The sequence below is a fragment of the Meriones unguiculatus genome, chromosome 2 (assembly GCF_030254825.1).
Source record: "Meriones unguiculatus strain TT.TT164.6M chromosome 2, Bangor_MerUng_6.1, whole genome shotgun sequence".
NCBI classification, from domain to species: Eukaryota; Metazoa; Chordata; class Mammalia; order Rodentia; family Muridae; genus Meriones; species Meriones unguiculatus.
The window spans coordinates 149,186,196-149,206,657 of NC_083350.1; the positions used below are offsets into that span (position 1 = coordinate 149,186,196).

General features: G+C 35.9%; 1 protein-coding gene across 4 annotated transcripts in view; it reads right to left on the bottom strand.

The window, feature by feature from the left end:
- Positions 1 to 20,462, bottom strand: part of Sclt1 (sodium channel and clathrin linker 1) — a 125,396-nt gene that overhangs the window by 18,860 nt on the left and 86,074 nt on the right. For 3 of the 4 annotated variants that reach the window (XM_060378269.1, XM_060378272.1, XM_060378270.1), the window contains 3 exons: positions 16,028 to 16,102; positions 11,313 to 11,458; positions 6,472 to 6,664 (listed from right to left, as the gene is read on the bottom strand). In XM_060378269.1, coding sequence (XP_060234252.1) covers positions 6,472 to 6,664; positions 11,313 to 11,458; positions 16,028 to 16,102 — 414 coding nt within the window. Of the gene's footprint in view, positions 1 to 6,471; positions 6,665 to 9,237; positions 9,294 to 11,312; positions 11,459 to 16,027; positions 16,103 to 20,462 lie in introns of those variants that run through there. The other variant, XM_060378271.1, reaches the window with a different exon arrangement.

A 20,462-nucleotide genomic window follows, 5' to 3' on the forward strand; every position in this document is an offset into this window, starting at 1 on the left:
AAACAAACAGTCACTTTTCTCTCAGGATTCTAGGAGATATGTCAGCCAATGTCATAGGCAAAGAGTCATCCACTGTGCTTACGAGATTTAGAAACCTTTGGGTGAGGCATCCATATAAGGAGTTAAGCTTACAATTTGTCTCCACCAAAAATGAAAACTTAATCTTTGTATAATTTAGTGAAAACACAGCTACCATGAACTGTAAGCTTTGTAACACTTTTCCCATCACCATAAATTATCAGTAGGGGGGATAATCAAGCTATTATTTTATCAAGCTATTATTCTTTATCTATTTTTACTTTTGTTACCAGAATCCACAAAAAATATTCATGGTTTTAGTAACTGCTAGAATTTTACTAAAATAATTATGTACACACAGAGACACACAGACACACAGAAACACAGATACAGACACACATATACACCCGAGAAACTTTTAAATTCATCTTCTATAGTGCTTTGTAAAATAAAGTAAGATAAAATACAGAATTTGTCACTTTGGGTATATTTATAAGCAATGTCATGTTTCAGAAATATTTACTTTTAAAGCCTTATACAGAATTGCCACCAATATATTTTTAGGAATCTATGTTATAGTAAAACAATTTAATGCAGAATAAACATAAAAGCAAATGCACTTTGAACTCCCTAAACATCTTTCTTAATTGCAGTTGAGGAAGGAATTTCAGTTCTAATGACATAAAGCATCCTGGAACATAATGAGCCAAATTGGAACTGGAATACCTTCCCTTCTTCTATAGTTTTGAGGAAAAACTTGGAGAAAGGCTGTAAGGAAAGCTGACTTACTGTACTAAAGAGATAATTGTAAAGAACTACCTATTCTATGGTATTTAAAAGTAATGTCTTAGAAAGAGACAGCTAGTTTGTGAAATCTGTATTTTGTGAAATCTGGCCAAATTGGTATTCAAAACAGGATAAGTAAGAAATGTAATCTTACCATTAAAAAAAAAAAAACCACTTAACAACTCTAACAATAAAAATATCTAAAATAGCCTATCTTTACTATTATGGTAAGACTCTTGTCATTTTAAACTTTTAAATATGCTTGCTTGAACAGTAAACAATACAATTTCAGATTTTATCAATCAGGCCAATAAAAAACAATCATATACTTAATTCTGTGTTCCACTCCTAGCAGACGCTACTCTGGTTCCTTCCCTGTTGTTTCAAAATTACTAGATTCTGTAGCCTTGCATTTGAAGTTTGTCCTCCTCTCCTGTGTCTCAGTCTTCTCCACCTTCAGAGAAGCCAGGGTTCTAAATCTCATTTAGAAGACAAAACACCCAACCTCTAAGTGACTGCCCTACACAGGAATTGTGTCCATGCAGTTTTAGAATATTGCCTTCCTATTCACCTTACTTTTGTAAGAAAATTGAGTTGCCCACCACAGTGCCATGCCACTATTCCCTTCCCTTTCTGTTGCCAGCACACGTGGTGCTGGCCACATGTTCCACTGCCTGGAATAATCACTCTCCTCCACTTAACTATTTGTATTTGATGTTTAGGACACAATTCCATTATTGCTTTTCCTGGGAAATTTTGCTACTACAACCTAGGCTGAGTCAGGTCATTTCTTATAAGCATGCTCAGTGCTCCATGCTTTCCCTAAAGAGGAGCTTATTAATTTGTAATTCTATGTTCAAGCTTGTCCACTGCCACAAGAACCAGAAGCTCCTGTTTACCACGGCATCTTTAGTTTGTAGAGCATAGTCTTTCAGGACATATTTGCTGACTCTGAAAATATATCCTTTTGGTATTAAAACCCAGTGTTTAAATAATGCTCAGAATTACTTAGGTAATACAATGTCAGGTACAAACTGTGACATCTGTGCTAATGTCGGAAGGCTAAGGGAACACACTGGATCTCCTACTGAAAATTTCCCACTTATAGCAATGTTCAGAATGATGGGCTAGAAAAGAGAATAAATGCCATCCCTCCTTTATTACATAACTTTCTCTACAGATAAATACCCACATAAATAGGAAGTAGGATTACTGAAACTAATTCACTAAAAAAAAAAAGAAAAAAATAGATGCTTAGAAAGCATTCACAAGTGAAGAGCCTTGATATAAAGAAATTATCAACAGGGAGAAAGCTGGTAATGAAAGAAATGCAGCTGTTTTAAGGTTAAACAACTTCACATAATAATTGTTAACATGAAGTTAAATGATCATCCAATATTTCACTGACTTTATATTTGGCTGCTCAGTTTATCCACTGAAGATCATGTTCTTTTCCAAGGTTTCTATACTGTCAAAGAATCAGCAATAAAACAGCCAATTTCTGAAAGCCTGCCATTTCTATAAGATAGAATTACAACTCATTAGTTAAGAGGGTCTCATCATCACCAGTGATTTTTCTCTCGTTATATGCAGTTTCAGTGAGATATATTGAGATAAATATGCTTTAAAAAATCATTGTTTTGTTTTCCCAAACACATTTGTTACTATCTGGAAATGTTAAAGATGATCAAATGAAGTACGAGGGTAGGCTAATAAGTTCACTCATTCTACCACCTCCCTAGTACAAACAATAAAAACCAAAGACATATACACATTGTAAAACTATTAAAAATAAATTGTTAGAGACCAGTGTCAGATCCCTGAAACCCTACAGCTCAGAAATAACTAAGTAATAACTGTTTGATTTATGAGTTCTAAAGCAGTAATTACAGCATGGACAGTTTACTTAAACTTAGTATAGAAATATAAATGCATGGCAGTTTCTACTTTGTTATTAAAATGATGTTGAAAAGAATTATTAATTATGAAATATTTTGTTTATTTATGACTCAAGTTTAGACTATAAAATTGTGCCATTTATGAGATTAGTTGCATGGTTACTGGCATTGCAACTCAGCAGTTAAAAGTGTCTATCAGCTGAACAGTAATCCCTTGTGTAAATGTACCACAATTTCTGTATCCATTCCTCCATTGATGGACATCTAGGCTGTTTCCCAATTCTGGCTATTATGAATAGAGCTGCTACGAACATGGCTGAGCAAATGTCCTTGTTGTGTGGTTGAGCATATTTTGGATATATGCCTAGGAGTGGTATAGCTGGATCTTGAGGTAGCACTATTTTTAATTTTCTGAAAAAGCACCAGATTGATTTCTAAGTGTTGTACAAGTTTACATTCCCACCAGCAATGGAGGAGGGTTCCCCTTTCTCCACACACAGGACAGGAGCCTAACAGAGAGGGCCTCTAAAAGACTCTACTGATCGACATATTAAAGCAGAGGCTGAGACTCATGATCAAACTTTGGGCAGACTGCAAGTAATCTTATGAAAGAAGGGGAGATAGAAAGACCTGGAGGGGACAGGGGACAGGAGCTCCAAAAGGAGACCAACAGAGCCAAAACAGAACAAAACAAAACAAAACACCCACCACCACCATCACCAACAACTGAACCCTAGGGGCCCTAAAGAGAATGATACCCCAACCAAGGACCATGCATAAAATCCCAGCTCAGATGTAGCCCATACACTCAGTCTCCAAGTGGATTCCTCAACAAGGGGAGCAGGGCCTTTCTCTGGCATGAACTCAAAGAGGCTCTCTGATCACCGCCCGTGGGGGGGATGGGGACGTGCAGCCTTCCCAGGCCACAGAGAAAGGCAATGCAACCAGTCTTGATGAGACCTGATTGGCTAGGGTCAAAGAGAAGGGGAGAAAGACTTCCCATAGTGGACTAGGGGAGGGGCATAGAGGGAGAAGGTGAAGGGAAGGTGGGATTGGGAGTAGACAAGGGAGGGGGACACAGCTGGGATACAAATAGAATAAATTGCAATAAATGATAATAGAAAAGTTTAAAAGTATCAGTTCTTTTTTTTCCTAAATTTGTGAACCCTTTATATACTGTTTTAAATTTAAAAGTAGTTTTAAATATTTTATGTACTTAAATCTACCACTATTGTCAATTCTCTTCTTTTTTTTGGAAGAAAGTTATATCTCAGCTGGGTGTAGTAAGTAGCACATCCCTAAAATCCCAGCACTAGGGAGGCAGAGGCAAGCTGATCACTGCAAGTTTAAGGCTAGCCTGGTCTACAAGCCAGTCCAGGATAGCCAAGGCTGCACAGAGAAACCCTGTCTCGAAAAACAAAACAAGTTATATCTCACCTGCTAAATACTTACCTATATTTCCTACTCATATCTGCCACATGGAATGAGTTTTTTGAGAGTAGATTTTTTAAAAATATAAAAATATGTAGTATAGGAAATTTCTTAAATCATATGTTTATAATGTACTCCTGTCTTCATCTCTCAGTTTTTAGAGCAACTTTGTCTATATCTTACTCACTTCTTGTCTATCAAGAGTTATCTTCACCTAGAACAGTGATTCTCAACCTTCCTAATACTGTTACCACAAAATTATTTCATTGCTACTTCATAATTGGAATTTTGCTACTGTTACGAATTATAATGCAAATACCTGATATAAGACCCCTCTGGGGGTCATGACCCACAAGTTGAGAACCACTGATCTAGGTTCCCTTTCTCTTTCTTCCTTCCTTCTTTTTTTTTTTTTAAAGGGTTTTGCTATATAATAACCCTGACCAACACTCAGACTATCTTCAACTTGTTAACGTAACCAGGCTGGCCTCAAAACTATGTTCCTCCTGCTTTTCTGTGTGTTTAAGTTCACAATTCAGTTTTTTGCTGTATACAGAGATAACAAACTCATTGCCCAAACTTAGGTAACCTAGGAAGAATCCTCATGTGCACTTGCCTTTAGCATGCACTCACCTCTTCTGATCATATCCTATGAGCAACTATACCTATTCTTCACTTTCAAATAAAGAAACAGTAGATATAAGGCTTTCATGTCTGCTTCTTTGACATTCTCTTTGAGATGCACCTAGCACTGCTTACAACACACACTGTTTTGCACTGCTGTGTTTATCCCACATGACCATATCACTATTTATTATCATATTAACATATTATCAGATGTTGACGACCATTTAAGTTGGTATCAATATTTTGATTAAGAACTTCTATAATCATTCCTACACATGCTTTTTTGACCATGAAACTCTTCTCTTGGGATATATAGGTAGGGTTATTTGACACAGGATGTGTGTATTCTCAGTTTTATAAGATTTTGCTAAATAGTAACTTTTAATTTAGATTTCTACCAGTATTGTATGAAAATTCCAGTTGCTTTATATACTAACAGGTTCTCTGTAATGAGAATTTTGTTTTTTAAAAACCCAGTTATCTTATGTGAATATGTTTTTGTTTTACTCCCAGGTGTATGATATGGGGCTGCTTCAGACTGTCCACAGCAGCTGACTATAGTTTGTCTTGTGTTCTGGCAGGGATGTGGTTTTAACAGCTGAAGATAGTTTACACTTGAAATTGTGGGGACTCTTAAATGCCAGAGCCTCAAGACAGGTTGGAGGTGCTCCGAAGGAAGTTGGCTGCTGCTCCCCCTGCTCCTGCAGCTTCTCAAGTGGTCATGTGCAAAGACAGGAGAAGAAATTGGATACCCTGTTGGTGAAGATCAATCTTGCTCCAAGGAGCGCAACACCCTAATCAGCAGGAAGTAGTCTAAACAGATTTCCACAACTTTTCCCTTCTAGTCTTCTTTCTTGCTTATCTAGTGTTGGGGGAAAGGGGGTTGGAAGAGACAGGTGTAGAAAAGGAACCCAATAAACTAAGCAAAAACTGCAGTTACAGTCCCTGATGTGGACAGTCTTAAATTTCAGTCATTGTGGCAGTTGTGTAGTATTAGCTCATTCTGATTTTAATTTACATTTTCCTAAAAAATACTAAAGTCAAGAAAAACACCTAATTTTCTGTTTTGTCCTTATTAATATATTTAGATATTCTTTGGTAACATCTGTTATACACATGAGGATTTACTTTGCTGTGTGTGTATTTCAAATATTTTTTTTTTATACTTCTAGCTAATTAGTTAGTTAGTTTTGTGGCAACGGGATATGGCAACCCAGAGTCTTCTGAAACTAGGCAAGTTTTCTACCACTGAGCTGCAACTCTAGTTGTTAACAATGATTTTTGATTAGGGAAAGGAAAATCTTGATTTTTTGAAATTCAATTTACTTAAGTATTTGTTACTATTAGTGGTTTCTGTTTTTAAGAAATATTACACAGGTGCATGAAGACTTTCTCTTGGAAGCTCCACAGATTATATTTCATTTTTAAAAAAGATTATTTTTTACTTTTAATTTTGTGTGAATGTATGTATGTGGATTTAAGTTCAAGTGTCTTCAGAGTCCAGAAGAGGGAGTCTGAAGTCCTGGAGCTGTGTTCATCACAATATCAAAGCTATATCATTAGTCTAGGTGTCTGTGTACTGATGAATGGCTAGGATAAAGAGGACACACATACACACACACAACCTGAAAATGTTTTACTAGGATTCCAATGAATATTCTCTAAACCTGGAATTTTTTCCAAGAATACATGTAACTCATTTTGAAAATACCTTTAATTTTGCTTTTTTCTGGGCTTCCAGAGCAATTTTTCTCAAGTCCTCAGTCTGTTTCTGTAGTTGTTCATTTTCTTCCTGAAGCTTTAGTCTTTGCTCACTGACAGAACCACAGCTCTCCCTTTCAGACTCCAATGCATTTTGAAGTTTTCGGATCATTTCATGGGAACGTGATATCTCTTCTGAGGAACTGTTTTGTTTATTTAAACAAATAAAATAAAACACAAAAGATCAGGATGTATACATTTTACAATTTAGACTTCTGTTTTCTTTATTCTCTTCTTCCTTCAGCATGGTGTTGAGGATTGAACGAGGGCTAAGTATAACCAAAGCCCTCTTTTTGCTTTAGACTACTGTGTTTTCAAAATGTATGTAATTCAAAGTAAATGCATTCAATTTAACAATTTAAAAGAAGGATGAACAAGCTGATCTGCTATTGCTCATTTGGAAACTTAATGTGAAATTTCTTTCAGCTTTTTCCTAACAGAACTGCTATATCAAGAGAGCAATGTGAAGCCAATAGTAAACAGATGAAGTAGCTGATAATCAAACTTTTACTTAAAACTAGAACCACAGGAATATACAACAGCTGACTGCCTCAAACTTAAAAGTAAAATTAAAGTGCATATTTCCTATTATACTCATGAGTTTGCTAAATTCCAATTCTCTAAGCTTGTTTTACCACAGGTTAATAGGTTGTTTCTTTTATTGTCTCAGCCATGGGCTATTAGATCAGATATTCTTTAACTATTTATATTTCAATGAATATACTGCTAATTTTCAATCCTATTTTCTGAAATTTCCATCTTTCAATTCCAGATAACTAATCACTCTGAACACATTCTGGTCTCTAGTTGTCATGGGGAACATGTAAATGCTACTAATATTGTGATGGCTTAATTTAAGTATTACTGGGCATGTTGGTTAATGTTTGTTATCCCAGCACATGGGAACCTGAAGCAGAAGGACTGCTTTGAGTTTGAAGCCATCCTGGGCTACATATTAAGTTCCAAGCTAGCATATGCTATAACATAACACCTGGTCTCAAAACAAAATACCAAAAACAACTCAACTACTTGTTAAAAGTAACTTATTAGGACAGAAATTCTTAATATACATAGTTTTTACCTGATTGTAGTTTTACTACTACAAACTATAGCTTTAATGTTACTATTTCAACCTCAACTTCCCCACAGCCTATAATTGGTTCTGAACTTGATCTCTGCCCTCTTTAGATTTTTGCTTTTCTACTTCTTTCCACATTCTTCTAAATTTAACTTCTATATAAAATCATTTATTCCAATAATGTATAGCTATGTTTCCTTTTTAAATAGTAAAGTTTGAATCATTAACTTCCCACTGAAACAGTATATGAAGGCACTGGTCATAAAAGGACATGAGGTGCAAAAGATGCTACAGAAGAAGCAACCATGTCTACGCCTCCTAATAGAAGTCCATAATGTACCACCACCAACAACAAAAGAGAGTAAAGAGAGACCACTAGAGATTAATGGAGACTTGAGAAACAGCAAAACTAGTATTTTTGAAACTAGAACTGGGCAAGAGAATGTACATTTTATCAAGTATACCCTGAAGATACATGAAAAGACAAACTGGAGAAAAAAAAAAAACAAAACCTGTGAGGGTGGAGGTTATGGAAAGCTCCCACTATTGTCCCATGTGCTGGTGAGCACATAAGAAATGATGCCGGAGAGAAGCACTTGGCTGTTGAGAAAATCTGGAAACTTCAGATTTCCCATTTTCTCAACAAAGCAAAAGAACTGACAGCAGGAAAAAGTCTACTGAAAAAAAAGACAGGCTACCCCTTGTGCTTTATGGCACATTTAAAATTCTAAAGAGATGCTTTTTACATGTTAGAAACAGGAAAGGCTTTGCATGCATTTCTAATAACCTATATGCAGCATGTGAAAATCAAAATGAGAGTGAGCTCACACTGAAGAGAATTAGTATGGAAGTAAGCAAAGTGGGAAATCCTTTAGATTTTCATTCCATAATTTTTAAGAACTCACATAGAAAAGAAGCATCATTACATATTGAATGAGAATGGTCCCCATAGGCTCATATATTTGAACCCTTAGTTCTTAATTGGTTGAATTGTTTGGGAGGGATTAGAAGGTGCGTCATTGGGGTGTGCTACCAGGCCAACTTAGCCTGTCAACTGGGTTGTAAATTTTCAGCTCTAGTGACATGCCTGTGTGCCTGATGCCATACTGCTCATGATGACAAACATTAACTAATCCTCTGAAACTGTAAAATAGTCTTCAATTGAATGCTTTCTTTGATGTTGCCTTGGTCATGGTGTCTCTTCACAGCCATAGAATAGTAACTAAGACAACATAATAAATGTCTTAAAATATTGTCTTCTGTTTATACTCATGGAAAAAGTCCATGCATGTGAAGAATTTAGAAAGCCTTTTCATATCAACAATGCATCTTAATAAATGCCAATAAACTTGAAGACAAACTAGCACACTAGGTTAAAAAACAGAATTCATCTATTTGTTACCTACAAGTAATATATACCTCATTAGCAAAGACAAACCAACATGAGGGTGAAAAGGATGGAAAAAGACATTTCAAGCACATGGGTACAATTATTATACTTTCTAAGTACAAATCAAATTAAAATTAGTCAGAAAAGATAAATATTATCACCTCACATTGATTAATGCACATTGATTAAACAATGATCCATCAGGAGGAGATGATAATTCTAGATACATGCTCAGAATGTTGGCTTACCTAGTTTCATAAAAGTACTGGATATAAAGGCACAGACTGATGCAGTTAAAATATTCCTAGAATTGAATGAAAACAAAACCACAACATAACAGAAAGTGTGGTGTCTGAGGAATACAGCTCTAAAAGAAGAATTTATAGCTATTAATATCCACACAAATAAAAACACCAGAGACACCTGAAATAAATAGCTGTGATTCACCTTACAGTCTTAGAAAAACACACACACCAAACCTAAAATCAGTAGAAGAAAACAAAGATTAGAGCAGAAATTTAAAAAAAGAGAAATTAAAAAACAACACAAAGAATCCATGAAACAAAAAGTTTGCTTTTGGAAAAGGTATGCAACTTTTACAAATGTTTAACCAGATTAAACCAAAGGGGGAAAAAATCTATGATTTGTTATTCAAGTCTAGAAAATGTTTTACTTCTGTCCTGATTTCTTTGATGACTCATGAAATAATGTGTTGTTCAATTTCTGTGAGTTTGTATATCCATAAAAGACCTAATTAATAAAATTAGAGTTTAAAAGAGAGACAACAACAAACACCAAGGAAATTCAGAGCATCATTTTGAAAAATCTATATTCTAATGAATTGGAAAAATTTAGAAAAACTTCTAGATATGACTTACTAAAATTAAACTGTAAGTTAGATAACTAAGCTAGATCTATAGGAAGCAATGAGACTGTAACAGTAATAAAATTTTTCCCAATAAAAAACAAAATTGAATTCTATACAAATTTATTTTATTATTATTTTTTGTTTTATTTGAAATAGGGTTTCTCTTTGTAGCCTTGGTTGTCCTGTACTCACTTTGTAGACCAGGCTGGCCTTGAACTCACAAAGATCTACCTGCCCCAGCCTCCCAGAGTACTGGGATTACAGGCATGCACCACTGAGCCCAGCTTCAATCCCATAGAAATTTAAAGAACTAATACCAACATTCCTCAAACTGTTACAAAATATGGAAAGGTAAAGAACTATACTAAATTCATTTACAAAGTTATTAGTACATTGATATTAGAAACCAGATTAAAGACATAACCCAAGGTGAAAACTGTAGGCTAACTTTTTTTTTTTTTTTCTGGATAAGGATCTAAGAAATCTCAATGAAATACTAACAAACTGAATTCAACTACATATCAAAAAGAACATTCAACATGACCAAGTTGAGTTACATTGTAGGATGAAAGCACAGTTCAAAATATGTATATCTACATTACAATTATATATTTATGAATGGAAATAATGTAATCATCTTAATATATGCAGGAAAGACCTTTGACAAAGTTCAACATTATATAATGTTCAACTATTATATAATACCACTTAGAGACATATAAACGTGAAGCATGTATAAGTACATAAAAAACACATATTCTAAATCAACATGCCACAGAGATAATAGCACATTCTCTGCATCTCTGTTCACAATAGCCAGGAAGGAAATAGAATCAGCTTCATTCTTCATCAGTAGATGAATGGATAATGAAAATGCAGTACATAAATACAGTAGTATTTAATTTAGCAATAAAGAAAGAAGAAATCATGACAAGTGCAAGAAACGTGATTCAACTGGAAATCATTATGCCAAGCAAGCAAGATCCAGAAAGACAATTATTCCTATGTATATATATGCATATATATGGTATATATATGGTGTATGTGTATGTGCGCACACAAACAATGTGAAATGGAATCCTTAGGGTGCAAGGAGGATATGTTAGGAGAGGGAGAGGATCAGAGTGGGGAAAAGAATACCTAAGATATGAAAGCAGAAACAGGGCAGGGGGAGTGGGTGGAAAGGGAATCAACTAGAGGAGTAGGCAGGGGACATGGAAGAAAGCAGTGTGGGAAGGAAACAAATTATAAGATTGGATTATGACTCATGAGTATGAAAATGCTATCACTAAATACATTACTTTGTATGCCAACTTAAAATTAATAAAAATATGATTATAAAATTATGAAAAACATTTGGTTGTTTTTTATAAATTCTATAAAAAGGTAAGTAATTCACCAGAACTCATGTGAATTCTTAAAATGTTATCTCAGGAAATCCAAAAGAAAACTTACTTAATTTCAAGTTGCTTTATCCTGTTTTCTGCACTCTTTAGTCTTAGCTGAAGATCATCTTTTGAACGCTCTGCAGCAAGACATCTTTGGTGCATTTCTTCCAATTTTCTGAAATCACCTTCATCTTGTTTGCCTTCACGGTAAATCTGAGAAAGAGGCTTATAAGCATTACCTTCTAGGAAGAAATTATCTCAATAAATAAATAATGCTGAGAAATCGTCATGACTGTAAATTCATCTCTCCCCACTGTAAAGTATTTTTAAAGACACTTATGATTGCTTCACTTACAACATAAAATACTTTAAACTGACAGCTAAAAAATCATTGATCCTCCTTGTAAACTATTCAACTAATATAGAAATGTAAAACAGATGCTGAAGCTTTAAAAAAAATGCTTTAAATGTCAATTTAAAGACAAATAGTCTAGGGAAAATAGGGGCTCTCTGACATGGCCTCTGTTGACTGCTCTTTGATCACTTCCCCCTGGTAGGGTGGCCTTACCAGGCCACAGAGGAAGAGGATGCAAGCAGTCCTTAAGAGACTTGATAGGCTGGGGCCAGTTAGTAGGGGACAAGGGCACCCCCTTTCTGAGGACTAGGGGAGAGGGATGAAGGGAAGACAGAGTGAGAATGGGACCGGGAGGAGATGAGGAGAGTGCTACAATTGGGATGTAAATGGAATAAATTTAAAAAAATGACTTTAGTTTAAAAAAAATGAGAGAGAACTAGTGGTAGGGTTGGATATGCAGCCAACTATATACGAGTTTCACCCCAAAATGTCAAAGAAAGAAAGAAAAAACTTTTAGTAATTATTTAGTGAATATTTTTCAAGATAACTCTCTACTGAAATACTCAAAAAGGTGTGTTGTAGTGTAACTACTAGATCTGAAAGTTCTAGAACTTTGCTCTGGGTTACCTGAGCAACAATATAACTAGAATTGGAGCTCCCTTTCTCAAGGGTACTTGTGCTATATATCAGATGGAGATGAGGAGTCCCCTTACAGCACAGGGCTAACTACTTAGCAGATCCTGAAGTCCAGGTCACATTTTCAGACAAATCATTCATCTAATTGCCCTTCCAAGTCACCTGTGTTGTCCGCCCTGGTAAGACTGCATCACCCTGCCCACAGAGATAGAAAAGCAGGGAATCAGCACTCCTTGCTGGCACAATGGAGAACTAGTTGCTGTATCTTCTGAGTTTTACAATGTTCAAATATAACCTTTTCCTTAACTTATGCCATATAATGTTAAAAAACTCATCCCAAAGCCTAATGATAACTGACAGCATTCTAAGGAAGACTCACCTAACATGACATGAAGGAAGTCTGGAAGGATCTATCTTTAGGAGGTGGCAGCCAAAAATGCCTATCTTGGAACATAAGTGAATATGCTTATTTCCTCAACTGAAGCCATTTCCCAAACGAAGCCATATTCTACGCTCTGTTTGTAAATTACTGTTTTATTACCTGATTATGTCATTATTTTTGACAACATGGACATATCACATATTTCAAATGCCATGGAGTTCACCTTTCAAAGTCAAATCCTGACTTTTACTGCTAGTGTATATACATACATACATACATATACATACATACATATGTATATGTGTGTGTGTATATGTATATATAGAGAGAGAGAGACATTGTTCTTTAAGTAGCCTTGGCTATCCTGGACTCGCTTTGTAGACCAGGCTGGCCTCGAACTCAAAGATATTTGCCTGCCTCTGCCTTCCTGAGAGCTGGGATTGAAGGCATGCACCACTATACCTGACTTCTTGTTTAGAATTTTTAATGTTGAGGAAGTTAGTCTTTCTATGCAAATTACAAACATAGCACCTTAAACAAGGTAAGTGCTCATATTTGGTTGTACTTTCTTTTCCAAGGTACTTTAAAAGAGTGGGACATTACTGATAATGAAAAAGCATGCTAGAAACTTTTTTTTTTATGAGCAGCATATGTTTATTTTATCAATTGGTCAAAACTAGGGAATAATTTTTAAAAAGTAAGTTAAAGACTCCACCCATCCAACCTACATATACACATATATAACTATTTTCCCCTAGATCTTACACTAGAACACAAAACTTTGAAGAGGGTGAGAATCACAACTTGGCCTTTATCTGGGTTTACCATGAAAACAGTTAATAAGCAGTACAGCTGATACTCATGTGCCACATAGTTATATTTTGGCTAAATATGGGGTGATATGTTCCCATAAGGTCTTATATTGGGGTAAGTATTTTACCCAAGTATTATATTCTTTTAAAATATGTTATATGTATGAGTGTTCTGCCTTCAAGTAGGGCTGTATGCTGTATCTCTTGTGCTTACAGAGGCCAGAATAGGGCACTGCACACTCCCTGCTGGGAACGGAACCCAGACCTCTGGAAGAGCAGTCAGCGTTTGTTTTTTTTTTTTTTTTTTTTTTTTTATCCTTTAAAAGTTTTTTTTTGTATTATTTACAGTCTATTCACTTTGTATCCCATTTGTAGCCGCCCCCCCCCCCCCATTTCCTCCCACCCTCATCTCCTTCCAGGACTCTCCTCAAGTCCACTGATAGGGGAAGTCCTCCTCCCCTTCCATCTGAACTAGCCTATCAGGTCTTATCACGATTGGCTACATTGTCTTCCTAGGTGGCCTGCAAAGGCTGCTCCTCCCTTGGGGGGGGGGGAGGGAGGGAGGTGATCAAAGATTCAGCTACTGAGGTCATGTCAGAAACAGTCCCTGTTTTCATTACTAGGAAACCCATTTGGAGACTGAGCTGCCATGGGCTACAGCTGTGCAGGGGTTCTAGGTTATCTCCATACATGGATCTTGGTTGGAGTATCAGTCTCAGAAAAGACCCCTGTGCCCAGATTTCTTGGTTCTGTTGCTGTCCTTGTGGAGGTCCTGTCCCCTCCAGGTCTTTCTATCTCCTCCTTCATTCATAAGACTGCCTGTACTCTGCCCAAAGTTTGGCTATGAATCTCAGTATCTGCTTCAATACCCTGCTGGGTAGTCTTTCAGAGGCCCTCTATGGTAGGCTCCTGTCCTGTTCCCTGTTTTCTCCCTCTTCTGATGTCCATCCTGTTTGCCTTTCTGAATGAGGATTCTTACCCAGGGTCCTCGTCCTTGCTTAGCTTCTTTAGGTGTACAGATTTTAGTATGTTTGTCCTATATTATATGTCTAATATCCACTTACAAGTGAGTATATACCATGTGTGTCTTTCTGCTTCTGGGATACCTCACTCAGGACGATCTTTTCTAGATCCTACCATTTGCCTGGAAATTTCATGATTTCCTTGTTTTTAATTGCTGAGTAGTATTCCATTGTATAAATGTACTACAATTTCTGTATCTATTTCTCTGTTGAGGGACATCTGGGTTGTTTCCAAATTCTGCCTATTACAAATAAAGCTGCTACAAACATGGTTGAGCAAATATCCTTGTAGCCAACTTCAAACTAAATGGAGAGAAACTTAAATCAATACAACCGAAATGAGGGACAAGGCAAGGCTATCCACTCTCTCTGAATCTCTTCAACATAGAACTTGAAGTCCTAACTAGGGCAATAAGACAATTAAAGGAGATCAAGGGGATACAAATCAGAAAGGAAGAAGTCAAAGTATCACTATTTGCAGATGATATGATAGTATACATGAGTGACTCCCCAAATTCTAGAAGTCAGTGTTCTTAACCACTCGTCTCCCCAGATCTCGAATTACTATATTCTCAAAAGGTAAAAATCCAAAGAAGTAACTCAGTAAACTGCTTGTTGTATAAATACCACATAAAAGCTGGGTGTGGAAGCATGTGCCTGTAATCCCAGCTCTGGGGTAAAAGAGACTATGAATTTCTAGGTTTGCTGGCCAACTACTGAGTTGGTCAATTAGAGTTTTAGTGAGAGCCCCATCTCAAAAAATAAGATGGGGAATGATTGAGGAAGCCAACCAATTTCAACCTCTGGCTTCTACACACAAATACAATTGCATACACCCATATATACAAATGCACACATACATAAAGGTAAAATTCACAGCAATATTATGGTTTTTTAGTTGTGTATAACTATTATACCCAAGTCTAACCTCAGCAAGTTGGCATGAAGTTAAAAAAGAAAAGGACAAAATAAAAAACCATGTTTGGGATGAGGCTAAAGCAATGAAAACATGAACCTCCAAAAAGTTGTTTCTTGAAGTAGAAAGTTCAAAGAAAATGGGTATTGCTAGAAAGAAATGGATGTAGCTGATATGATTATTTTAATGTCTTCAGTTATATTTGAGTAAACATGTTGCCCAGGGAGTAATTATAAGGCCAGCAGAGCAGGCAGCAGTACAGAGCCCTGCAGTTGTCTTCAGGCAGCTCTAGTATCTTTTCTTCTTTTAATTTTTACTTATTTATTATAATGTATTCACTTTGTATCCCGCTGTAGCCCTGTCCTCCTTCACCTCCTACCAGTCCCACTCTAGCTCCCTCCTCTTTCCCTATGCCCCTCCCCCAGAGTCCACGGATAGGGGAGTACCTCTATCTGACCCTTTCTCTGTGGCCTGGTAAGGCTGCCCCAGCAGGGGTGTGTGTGTGTGTGTGTGTGTGTGTGTGTGTGTGTGTGATCAAAGAGCCAGTCAGGCCACTGAGTCCATGTCTTACCTCTAGCAGGGGTGTGTGTGTGTGTGTGTATGTGTGTGTGTGTGTGTGAGATCAAAGAGCCAGTCAGGCCACTGAGTCCATGTCTTACCTTCTCCAGTTCTTCTTCCACAGCTCTTTTCCCTCTAATGGCTCGATCGATTTGACCTTGTTTTTCATCACAGTCCTATAAAATCAAATTATAATGCAAATAAATGTATCTGGTGAAATATTAAGATGAGGAAAGAAAGGAAGAGTAAAGTGGTTTGTTCATAACAATAATATTACAGTTACCTAATCAATTAAGTAAGGCCACAGTAATTGTCAATTTAAAAAAGTGATTGATCTATCTTAGCATTTCAGAAATTGCCTTTGGCTATAGGATACCAAGGAATTAACAAAGTAAGAGTCTGGAGTATTCATGGAAGAAAAAAAAATGAAGTTCTTTTGATGTTATAGGTTCTCTTTTCATACACTATTACCAATTATTTTGCAAGAGGAACTGGACAGTGTCACAATATCCCAAAGAAAACATCTGACATAACAATGCATGAATTCTAACTTTGTAAAAATAGCCAACAGCCAGGGAAATCTATTAGCATGAGCATAAAACATTGCAACATTTACATTTAAAAAGGACTTTTTGTGTCAAATATTTTACTTATGTAATTTAACAAGTATATCAACTAATCAATAAAATTATTTTGCCAAGATAATAAAACAAAAATCAACCAGTAAGTTCTTCATAATTATTTTTCTATTTATTTGAGACTAAGCATAGCTTTATTAATTGTGGGTCATGCTTTGGTGAACCTGCTTTTTTGACAGTATACCACCAGGAATATTTAAATTTTCATAACTATATGAAAGGCCTAATTCGGTGTTCCCAAGTTTTTTTTTTAAAAAAAGATTTATTTATTTATTATGTATACAATGTTCTGTCTGCATGTACACTTGTATACCAGAAGAATGCAACAGATTTCATTACAGATGGTTGTGAGCCACCATGTGGTCACTGGGAATTGAACTCAGGACCTCTGGAAGGGCATCCAGTGCTCTTAACCTCTGAACCAGTTTTCTAGCCTGTGTCTCCAACTTTTAAAGTAAGTTATTAAAATTATGTCCTAGACTTGATTATTTTGAACTGTTACAAATCAGGTGGGATCCCTTATGCTAAAAGAGAACTCAAGTTTTTAGAAAACACAGTATTAATGTTCTATACACATTCACATACATGATAAGGTACTTATCTATATTATCTATAAAAAGGTCTTTGTTTTTTGGGGGAAATGTTGTTCAGAGTCTCATTACATAGTCCAGGCTGCCCTCAAACTTTAATTCAAGATTCTCCTGTTTCTTTGCTTGTTGAGTGGTAGTTTCATAATGCTAAATTTATGATTTTCTGTTCATAATGCCACTCATGTAACTTTAATACATGTGTGCTGGTTAGTCTGTCAATTTGATAAAAATTAGAGTCACCTGGAAAGACAGACACACAAAGAGAAACTGCCCCCATCAGACTGGCCTGTGGTCTATCTATGGGAGGATTTTCTTGATTAATGACCAGCAAACTGTGGGTGATGCCAACCTGGGGCACATGGTCCTAGGTTGTATACAAAGCCAGGCTGAATAACTCATAAAAAGATAGTAAGCAGCATTTCCGCATAATCTCTGCTTCAAGGTTTGTACCTTGAGCTCTTGCTTAACCTGTAAGTTAAGTAAATCCCTCCCTTCTCAAGTTGATTTTTCATCATTGTTTTATTACAGCAACAGAAAGCAAACTATGAAAATATGCTCATAGCAAAGTTGGATCATACTTCCAGATCCAGGAAATGGTTTATAAAGAATAACTATGCATATATCTATGATCCTACTAACACCATTATATTTCACTGACATCAAGTGATGATGGTTCAAAAAATACTTGGTTAACTTAAGTTAAAAATGAGTAAAATGAAGTTGAAATTTAATAATTATAATTAGTTGTGCTAAATGCACTATAGTATTAAAATGAACATTAAACTTTTTATTAAAAGCTTTGCTTATGAGCAAAATTTCTTCTTAGAGAAAAATTAAAATTTCAAGCATATCTGAAATATTTCCAAAATCAAACATTATAAAGGATTATTAACAAATATAAAACCCAAGAGCAGAAATCATTACAGAAAGACAGCCTACACCTTTGTTCACTTGGAGACTCAAAAACAGCTATACAGTTCTTAGAACTACCTGCCTTTGCTATATTCTACAGTTTCTTACAGGATGGACTTTCATCTGATTCTAGAAAGCTTTAAATTTCTCGTATTGCCTCTTCAATGGCGTGCTTCTTACATGTCTTCAGTTTTTGAAGTTTCCTTTGCTACTGATTTCTAGTTTTATCCTATGACTTGATAATAAGAATTATTTCAATTATTCTGTATTTTTAAAAAGACTTTATGTACTAAACTGTGATCTATTTTAGAAAAAAAACTTCATTGGCTACTGAGAAAATTTTGTGTTCTACTGAAGGGTATTGCCTGATTTATGGTATAGTTCAATACTCAAGATTCTTCACTGAATTTTAGTCTGGAAGACTTAACACTGACATGAAGGAAGTACTGAAGTCTGCCACTGTTATTTTATCAGGACCAAACTGTTCTTTTACTGACAGTTTATAAAACTAAGAGTCCTGTTTCTTTACTTATTTTATATTTATTTTATTGCTAGTTTCTTCCCTTTGTTAACATAAAGCAGCCTTCTTTATCCCTTCTGTGTAGCTCTCACTTGAAGGATATTTGGGTCAGATCTGATGATGGAGCATACTGCTTATTTTTTGATTCTCCTCAATGGGCATACTCAATTCTTTCACTTTCGGTCTGCCTTTGCCAATGATGTGAATTTCTCAAAGAAATTCTTAGCTAGTCTGCAACTTTTAATTGGAGAATTATTAACTATTTACATTTAGGGTTATTATTGAGAGGTATACTTACTGATTCTTATAATTTTGTTGGTTGTTTTCTAATTGTCTTCACCATTATTATTTTCTTTGCTCTGATTCACATGATGAGCTTTGCTGGTTTCCTGAGTTGGGCATGGCTAATTCTTTTCTACATATTTGTTTTTTCCTCTTATGAGAGTCATTCTTCGCTATGTTCTCATGACTGACTGTTTTCCTCCTCTGTGCACAGGTCTCCTTTTAGCATCTTCTGCAATACTGTCTTGGTGGTTATGAACCACTTTAGTTTATCCTTGTCAATGGAAGGTCTTTATTATTTCTCCATCAATTTTAAAATGTACATTTGCTAGATACAGTAAAGCAGTTGGCAGTCACTTTCAGTATCTGAAATACCTTGTTTCATGCTTTCCTGACTTTCAGTACTCCTAATGAGAAGTCTTCTCATTCAGGGTATCAATTCTACATAGCCTAGAATATTCTTGAACTTCTTGTCCTCCTGCTTCAGCCCCGAGTGTTGGGTTTAGTGAAGTGTAGCAGTATACAGTTGAGGTGGTGCTCAGGATCAAACCAGGGTTTTGTACCTTATCAGGCATGCACTCTACCACCTAAGCTACACCCCCAGCCTCTACAAGGATATTTCTAATCTACCCCTAAAAATCTGCATATTTTAAAGACAGCTTTAATATTTAAAATACTTTTTAATCAGACAGCATAATTTTCCCATAGAATAAATGTGTTATCAGATAACATTTCGTAAACTTTAGAAAAATCAGATTGATATACAGTATAAAACACCTTTTGTTATACAATGAAACTGTCAAAATAGTTTTTATAATATAATGAGTTTTGTATAGATTTGGTTGTTACACATTAATTTTTTAAAGAATCCATAGTTTTAGACAGTCCTCATTTGTTTTGGAAAAAAGAACAAAAATATTTTTATACCATTTAAAATTAAAGTAATATTTTTTCTTTTTTCTCTTTATTTTTTATATTAATTAGTTTATTTACTTTGTATCCCAGCTGTAGGCCCCTCTCTCATTCCCTCCCAATCCCACCCTCCCTCATCTCCTCCCTGGCCTTCTCTAAGTCCACTGATAGGGGAGGTCCTCCTCCCCTTCCATCTGACCCTAGCTTATCAGGTCTCATCAGGACTGGCTACAATGACCTCCTCTGTGGCCTAGCAAAGTTGCTCCTCCCTCGGGGGGCGGGGTGAGGTCAAAAGGCCAGCCACTGAGTTCATGTCAGAGATAGTCCCTGTTCCCCTACTAGGGAACCCACTTGGATACTGAGCTGCCATGGGCTATGTCTGAGCAGGGGTTCTAGGTTATATCCAATTAAAGCAATCTTTGATGGTGGCAAAGAGACATTTATCTTTTCTTTCATAAAAATTCAAGCTTTCTTGATAATCTATGAAAGAAAGGAAGCAAAATAAGACACAATTTTATACTGCCAATAGACCATGCTACACTGAATTTGTTTAACACACTATTCCCACATCATCACTACAAGTGAAACTAAGTAAGCTCAGAGGAACCATTCCTGGCCCATATCCAGGACATCTACAATGAATAAAGTCTAGTCATACACACTGCACAGGCTGTAGCATTTC